We start from the raw sequence: 8,901 nt of genomic DNA, 5'->3' as shown, positions 1-8,901 counted from the left end.
AAGTGGCGCTGTGGCTCAAGTGGTAGAGCGCTAGCCTTGAGCTGAAGAGCTGAGGGACAGCACCCAGGCCCAGAGTTCAGGCCCCATGACCGGACCCCAAAAAAAAAAAAAAGTAAAACCCTACTGGGTGCCGATAACTCACACTTGTAATCCTAGCTACTCATGAGGCACAGATCTGAGGATCACAGTTCAAAGCCAACTGGGGCAGGAAAATCCGTGAGACTCATTTCCAATTAACCACTAAAAGAGCCAGAATTGGAGCTGTGGCTCAAGTGGTAGAGGAAAAAAGCTCAAGGACAGTGCCTGGGCCCTGAGTTCAAGACCCAGCACCAGCATACAAGAAAAGTCTAATTCTATCAAGTTGACAATTCCACAGCATACCGAGAGAACATTCAGTAAGATGAGAAAACTGTGTACTTCAAATATCAGTAATGAAACTTTCTAAAAGCCACTTCTCAGCATTCAAAGAGTAAGTCACTAACATCTGAAACTCAACCTACTTATAAATGGCCAAGTTCTTAGGATTTCTTCTGTATCCCTCAAACATTCCACTAAATTCCTAAACTGGCTCTCCTTTGGTTACCTCCTCCTAGAGCTCTACACAAAGATCATCAAACATAAAGGACTCTTTTAAGAATCTGACTTTCGGAAGAAGTACTGTAGCTCAAAGTGGTAGAGCACTGGCCTTGAGCAGAAAAACACAGGGACAATGCCCAGGCCTTGAGTTCAAGCCCATGACCAACAAAAAAATAAAATAAAATAATCTTATTTCTATCAAAAATACGCCTCTCCTAAAAAATGCCATTTACAGTGTTTTCTTATTATATATTACACACTTGTGGATGATCTACTGCTTTGAAGTATTTGTTCTTCTTACCTTCTTGCATACATCAAGACTTGGCTGTAGAGCGTGCATTAAGTATTTTAATAGTTAATATTTTAGTAAATGTTTTAGGTAGAGGCTACTATAGGTAGAGGTTTAAGGTTTATGAGGCTCAATCTACATAAAAATAACTCTGGAATCAGTATCAGGTGCAGAACTGGTACCATGACAGAGCATAAGGTGGTTTCTAGCACAAACTAGAACATTCTTAATTTTTATTTGTCTTGGGAGCAATGTGTTTGCTATATATCGGAATCCTGATAATCTCAAAACAAAGGCTAGCAGCACAAAAGAACAAGCTGTTAATGCTTTAAGAAACAAGTATCTGGGCTGTTAATGGGGCTCAAGTGGTAGAGTGCTAGCCTTGAGTAAAAGCAGCTCAGGAATAGGGCCCATGCCCTGAGTTCAAGTCCCAGGACTGGCAAAAAAAAAAAAAAGTATCTTTCTGATCCTCATTACTTAAAGAAACTTATTTTAAATTCAGCCTTAAATGGTTTCTTGAATTGTGCCATATCACTTAGCTCCTATATTTAGCAGAAATGTATCAATAAATGCCAAAAGAGGATGTTTTTCCCTTATTTTTAGAAACTGGTGTCTTATTAACAAAAATGCTGTATGTGAATTTGACAGTATTAGGTCAGGGTTGGCCCCTGAACTAGAAGGATGAGTTTTTGAAAACTGCACTGCACTTTAGAAATATTCAACTTGGATGATATTAAACAAACATCTTTAACTACCCGTACTTACTTACCCTGATCAAAATAGGGATTGAAATCCTTGTCAGCAGCTTATTTAAAAGCACTATTAAAAGCACTATGAACAATGTGTCAGCAACTGTCTCCTCTGAAATGAACTTTCCGCCAATAACAATCCTCAAACGCCATATTCCAGGCCCACCAGGGGACTTGTTTGTTCCTCCAGGTAACAAGCTGCCAGTGAACATCAACAATTCTCTGGCCAGACCTCTCCCAATGTACTCCTTTATTTTTCAAGTCCCACAAACATTCAATATTGGCAATAAGCTAGCCTCCCCACTCTATACCTCTCATTATTTTTAAAACTAAAAACTAGTCACCAGCAATGACTCACAAATGTTTTCAGTATAAGAAAACATATTCATCCTATGGAAGGTATTTCTTTCTTCCTTTGCTCTATGCTACAGCAAAGGTTTTTCTTACTCCAAGTTCCACCAAACAGCCCAGAATTAACTTACCTTAGTCTGTAAAGCTTTAACCTCTGATTCTAATCTTTTTCGTTCTTCAACTTCCTTATTATATTTGTCTTTTAGATCTTCATACTTGGAAGCTAAACAGAGACAATGAAATTTGGTGTTATGCCTATTTTGACTTTAGGAAGGAATCCACAGATTGACAATGATTTTAGAAATGAGTACCTTAGTAAATCAGGTAGAAAGAACATGCATTTAGAGCTACAGGTCAAAACACCAGTCAAATTATTCAAATATCAAAACACATGGCAACACAGGTATTCTGAGTATTCTGAAACTGAGTTTCAGAAACTAAGAAAGGATAAAGTGAAAGTTAATATTTACCCCACTGCTCAACATAATTTGACAGACATGCAAATGAATGTGCAATAAGTGGAAGCATTTTTTTTTGGGAGGGATCCGGTTGTGGGACCTGAACTCTGGGCCTGGTCACTGTCCCTCAGCTCTTCAGCAAAAGGCTAGCGTTCTACCACTTGAGCCACAGCACCACTTCTGGCTTTTTTCTCTTTGCTTATGTGGTGCTGAGGAATCGAACCCAGGGCCTCAGGCATGCAAGGCAGTGCTCTACCACTGAGCCACCTTCCCAGCCCGGTGGAAGCGTTTTTGAAACAATAGAATGGAGAAGAACTGAACCCAAAGTTTAAATCACTCGTTTTCTTCATAGATTTAAAATCTCAACTAAAGAGCTGTCTATGTTAAAGAAAAAAAAAAAAACTTTACCACTGTAATATTGACTTGGTGTTAATGGAGTTGCAAAAATTTTCTGTGGTGTGTTGCATGAATTCAGGGAGACATCTGCCGACTGCACAGTTTGTTGGCTTCGTTCAAGTTCAGATTTACACCTGTTAGAAAAGATACAAAGTAATCAGGTTAGGACTAAGGTTTATAGAATACCACTGGCATACATTGCCAGAGTGCAAAAAAATGTACACAGCCATTCCATCTTCTAAGAATTTTTTGTTGTTTTGTTCTAAGAATTTTTTAACACTGTACTTGCCCAATAGATATTTAAGTAAGAACTGACAGGCCAGAAGTGAAATTGTCCTGTCTTGGTAAACTGATCATGTACTGCATAGTACTGGGACTTGCATTCAGGGCCTCATGCTCTCCCTTTGCTTTTTCACTCGAGGCTGGCACTCTGCCACTTGAGTCACTTTCAGTGACTTTTGGTGGTTAACTGGAGATCACAGTCTCATGATCTTTTCTGCCCAGGCTGGCTTCAAATCTCAATCCTCAGATCCCAGTCTTCTGAGTAGCTAGCGATTACAGGTGTGAGCCACTGAAGCCTAGCTAGCACCTGCCTAAATTATTAAAATCAGTAACTAAAATCTGTTTCCAAAGAAGTGATTTTGTCAGCATAGTGAGGTGAGCTTCCAACTTTCCTAACTGCTTTCCAAAACTAATGTCTCTTGAACATTCTTCTAACAAATATTTTTTTGTGGGGAGGCTACAATCGTCAGGGACTTTAAATACAGTAATAAACAAGGCAGACAAGGCCTCTGTTCAATACATTTTGGAATAGTGGGCAAACAAGAAAAAACTCAAAGAGAAAAAAGTATCATTTTAACGTGTAACTTAAAACTACCTCCTTTCATGATAGGAAATAAAAAGATATCTCTGCCCAGCCACTAGTGGCTCACACTGATAATGCTAGCAACTCAGGAGGCTAAGATCCAAATGATCAAGGTTCAAAGCCAACTTAGAAATGTCCACAAAACCCATCTCCAAAATAACCAGGAAAACGTGAGCTAGAAGCATGGCTCAAATGGTAGAACACCAACCAACCAAGCACAACAAACCCAGGTACAAGGAAGGAAAGAAGGAAGGAAGGAAGAAAAGAAAGGAAGGAGGGAGAAAGGGATGGAGGGAAGGAAGGAGAGAGGGAGAGGAGGGAAGGAAAAAGATTTCTGTTCAGGAAAATTCACAGAAAGACAATTATTTTAAATGCTTTAACTTGATATATTCTTTGTTGTTGTTGTTGTTGGTCATGGGGCCTGAACTCTGGGCCTGGGCACTGTCCCTCAGCTCTTTACCTCAAGGCTAGTGCTCTACCACTTAAGCGACAGCATCACTTTCAGCTTTTTCTGTTTATGTGGTGCTGAAGAATCGAACCCAGGGCCTCATGCATGGTAGGCAAGCACTCTACCACTGAGCCACCTTCCCAGCCTCTTAACTTGATATATCCTTGATATATTAGATGTATTGCAGCTATGCTAGGAAAACTTCATGGTACAAAGGTATTTATTACAAAGTGAAAAACTGATAGTATAGTGGAGGCACTCACAACCTCACAGTAGAAGTTATAGCAATAGAACCTTAACTAAGTGGCCAAGATGATAAGTTACAGTGAATCAAGTATCCTCTGCTATGATGCAATGAGAAAATCCTATCAATCCTTCTTGCAGTATTAAAACCCCAATCCAATCCAGTGGTTCTTCACATGTTTAATTGTCTCTACTTACAGGACATGTGGATACTACTGGCATCTAGTGGTTATCGCCAAGAATGTTATTAAGAATCTTTTAACACCCAAACCCACCCTCATGACAAAAAGTAACCCAGTCCAAAATGTCAGTAATGCTGTGTTTGAGCAATCTGCTCTAATCATTTTTTTTTTTAACCCACAGTGGCTCTACACAGGTGTATGTACTTAATTCTATCTACTCAGGAGGCTGAGATCTGGGGATCAAGGTTTGAAACCAGCCCATTAAGGAAAATCCGTGAAACTCTTGTCACTAAAAAAACAAAAGTAGAGCTGTGGTTCAAGTGTTAGAATGCTAGCCTTGAGCACAAAAGCTCTGAGTTCCAAGTCCCAGGGCAGGCACAAACAACCCAAAAAATAAAACCAGCCAAACCCAAACTAAGGAGCAAAACTACTTTCCAAAACTATCAAGGTCACAAAAAACAAGAAACAAGTTTAGCCGGGCACCAGTGGCTCACGTCTGTAATCCTAGCTACCCAGGAGGCTGAGATCTGAGGATCAAGGTTCAAAGCCAGCCCAGGCAGGAAAGTCTGTGAGATTCTTGTCTCCAATAAACCACTCAGAAAACTGTAAGTGGTGTGGTAGCTCAAGTGGTAGAGCACCGCCTTGAGCTGAAGAGCTAAGGGACAGCGCCCAGGCCCAGAGTTCAAGCCCCACTAAAAAAAAACAAAAAAGAAACAAGTTTAAAGAAAACCTGAACTAAATTCAGTGTGGAATCCTGTATCTGAATCTGGCCCAGAAAAAGGACATTACTGCAAGAAGTATATGAAATGTAATAAAGTCAAAAATTGGTAGTACCAAACTAATGTGTCAGTGACTTAGCAATAATACTCTGGTTATGTGAGAAATTAACAACAGGAGATTCTAGGTGAAGAACACATAAGAATGGTACTATGTACTTCATCTGTAACTTCAAAGTCACTTCAAAATAAAGCTATCTTTAAGTTTCTGGACTCTACAGTTTGTAGACTCCACAATGGAACAATTTACTAAAGTCTCACTTACTTGTTATCTCACCTTTCTAATATACAAAATGTCACCATAAGAAGATGCATGTTTAGAATCTATAAAATTTATTTTCATTAACACCTCTAATCGGGGTATTTTTTTAATGAAAAGTATAATAAACTGCTTTATTTATTAAATTTAGCAAAGAAATAAGCAAATTGGTTTTGTGATGCTTAAACTGGAAGCTGGGGATCTAAGACAAAGATGTCATTGAGAAGGTACCTTTTCAAGTTTCCTCTTTCTCCCTCTTAGAACCCACGCAAGCTACTTCAAATACTCTGTGTGATCCAGGTATCCTGGCCCCCAAAAATCTGAAATCAACCTGCCTGTCTCTCTTCTCAGCATTTCATACTTCATGCTACAGGAAAACATACCCACACACTTGACAGACTGGTCCTGCTGTAGATGCCTTGTCCTACCCTAGGCCTTCGTTCTTTCATTCTCTTTTTCATTCTCTATAGTAGCTTTCTCACACAGAGAAACTATGAGCCACCAGTCTGAGCCATGACTTAACTTCCCTCTTTTGTATTTTACTGTATCATTCAGTGACCAATGGCCCATGGGATATGGATCAGATACTGGTCCATATACTAAACAATGGCCACATATTAAATAAACAAATGAGTGAACAGCTACCTATTAATGAATTTACACTGAGCTCTATAATGACAGAACTGAATCACTACTTACTCCACCAATGTGTAATTCTATCATTAAGGAAAACAGTAAATGCATCTCATGAATATATACCAACAGTATTCACTCCAATGTCAAATAGTTACCTTTTAAGCTCCTGTTCCAGTTTTTCTATTTGTTTTTTGCCTGAGTTCAGTTGTCCTTCCTGGAAATTCAATTGTGATTCCTTAACTTGAAGTTCATGAGAAATCTTCTGTTTCGTTTTCTCCAGATTTTCACATATTTCCATTAATCTTTGATTTTCCCTTTTCAGATTTGTGCCCTCATTTTTTTCATTTTCAACCTAATGGGAATAGTTGAAAAGAAAATAGATTCCTCATTTTGTGACTTTTTACCAATTACCAGATCTGAGTCTCACATCAACTATTAATTTTCTGATATATAACTGGAATAGGCCTGGTATCATTGACCAGACATCTGAGATGACCAAAATCCGAATCCTACAGAGAGAAAAGTTCTACAAAGTTATGTGTAATATTGTTTTTGATCAAGACTACACTTACACATCCCAGAGAGGAGCATTTTAACATTCATTAAAAATAAAAAATAAACCTTACAACCTTACAACTCTCTAAGCAACTCATTTTCATGTTTCCCTGGAGAAGTTATAATAAATCATAAATTTTTGTCAAATACAAACACCTATTAGAAGCAACTGTACCACTACTTTGTTAGTTTTTATAAAGGTATAAAGAAGTTTTACATGTTATTTACTAGATCTGAAGAGATGCGGTTAGGAAATACTAAGGTAAAAATGCCAGCCCAGGTAGAAAAATCCCTGAAACCCTTATCTCCAATTAGTCAGCAAGAAATCAGAAGTGAAGATGTGACTCAAGTAAGAGAACATCAGCATTGAGCAAAAAAAGATAAGGAATAGTGTCCAGGGCCTGTGTTCAAGCCCCAGTACCGGCGTGTGTGTGTGTGTGTATGCACGCGCCTGCATGCGTGCATACACACACGCATACACACACAACCACAACCACAATCATTCTTAGAAAACTACCTCTGTAAAGCATTTGCCACTGTCTCCAGACTTAGACAGGTTGCTGCATAATGTCTGTAATCCTAGCTATCAGGAGGCTGAAATCTGAGGACCACAATTCTAAGCCAGCCTGGCCAGGTTAAGTCCCTGAGAGTCATCTGCAATTTCACCAGCAAAACCCATAAGTGAAGCTGTGGCTCAGGTAGAGTGCCAGCATTCAGCAAAAAAGCTAAGGGACAGTGCTCAGGCCCTGACTCCAAGCCCTAGTATCAGAACAGGAGGAAAACTCAGCAGCCACAAATATCAAGAGATATGATAATGAACCAGAGATCGGAGATGGAGAAAGTTACAAAGTTAAAGGCAATTAAAAAGAGGGAGGGGGGGGAGGCTGGGAAGAGATGTGAAGGGTAAACAAAGGAGGAGGCTGCAATGCTTGATAAGAAATGTACTCATTATCTTGCCCATGTAATTGGAACCCCTTTGTACAGTATGTTCACAAAAAATAAAAATTAAAATTAAAAAAAAAGAGGGAGGAGGGATGGTCATCTGAAGATAGCAAGATCACTTTATTCTAACAAGTAAATAACCCCAAAATAAGTGACCAGTTCACAATCCCAGAATAAAGAGATACCTTCTGTTTTTGCTTCTGCAATGCCGCCTCTAGTGTGTCAAGCTGAAACTGCCTTTGCTGCTTCTCTTTCTTCAGTTTGTCCAGCTGTCCTTCAAGCTCTTGAACTTTCTGCAAGGCTCTGGTAGGAAGGCCTTCCTTCCATTCTTCCAGTGCCCAGCTCATTTTATTCTCCTTTATTTTTCAAGCATATATACGTAACCTGAAAAGTAAAACCAAACTGTTGGTCTTATAGCAAAAGGAAACTTAGAAGACTAATGAATGGGTCCACCTAACTGTAAAAAAAAAAAAAAAAATCAACTTGTAAAATACCCTATTTCAAAAGACAATACAGTATATAAATTTATCTTCTCCATCCTCTGAAATGTGAGTACCAATAACTAAGAAAGTACAGAATACACTTGCTTCTCTTTGCTTTTTGTTTTGACTTCTTAAGTCCTTACTTGCTTCTTTTGGCTCACTTTGTTTACATTATACATAACAGGAATATCACAGGGTCCTAGTTACCCAGGAGGCTGAAATCTGAAGATCACAGTTCAAAACTAGGCTGGGTGAGAAAATCCCTGAAACTCTTATTTCCACCAAAAAGCCAGAAGTGGAGCTATGAAAAGTGGCACAGTACTATCCTTGAGCAAAAATGCTCAGGGACAGTGCCCAGGACCTCAGGGTGAATAATTCCTTTTTTAGTAAGAATGATGATAAAGATTTTCAAAACTTAAGGAAATTAAGGGATTTGGACAATATATGTTAGATGTCAAGCTATGGGAAGCTTTGTTTTCACTTCCAGTTTATTCTTTTCCCCCAGATCTCAGTTCTGAGTAGCCATCTTAAACTCCACTCTCACCTGCCCAAAAACTAGTAAAAGAAATTTCATTCAGACTGTCCCAAGAAACCACACCAACTTAGGAATGCAAATGCTGTATACCAGAAGTATGCAGAAGTGACTAAAAAAATCAAAGCCATTCAAAATAAAAAATAAAGAAAGCACTGACTA

At 38.9% G+C, this 8,901-nt stretch overlaps 1 protein-coding gene across 1 annotated transcript in view; it reads right to left on the bottom strand.

The window, feature by feature from the left end:
• Cenpf (centromere protein F, 350/400kDa) overlaps positions 1-8,098 on the bottom strand; it is a 45,750-nt gene extending 37,652 nt beyond the window's left edge. Inside the window, exons 1-4 of the mRNA XM_013015363.1 lie at positions 7,911-8,098; positions 6,384-6,580; positions 2,832-2,953; positions 2,097-2,188 (exon numbers count right to left, since the gene is read on the bottom strand). Of these exons, the coding sequence (XP_012870817.1) occupies positions 2,097-2,188; positions 2,832-2,953; positions 6,384-6,580; positions 7,911-8,072 (573 nt within the window). The 5' untranslated portion in view covers positions 8,073-8,098. The remainder of the gene's footprint in view (positions 1-2,096; positions 2,189-2,831; positions 2,954-6,383; positions 6,581-7,910) is intronic.
• Between the last annotated feature and the right edge of the window lie 803 nt (positions 8,099-8,901).

Source organism: Dipodomys ordii, unplaced genomic scaffold (assembly GCF_000151885.1).
Source record: "Dipodomys ordii isolate 6190 unplaced genomic scaffold, Dord_2.0 Scaffold26, whole genome shotgun sequence".
Lineage (NCBI taxonomy): Eukaryota > Metazoa > Chordata > Mammalia > Rodentia > Heteromyidae > Dipodomys > Dipodomys ordii.
Note: the sequence above shows the minus strand (reverse complement) of the source record. Positions and strands in the feature narration are given on the sequence as shown.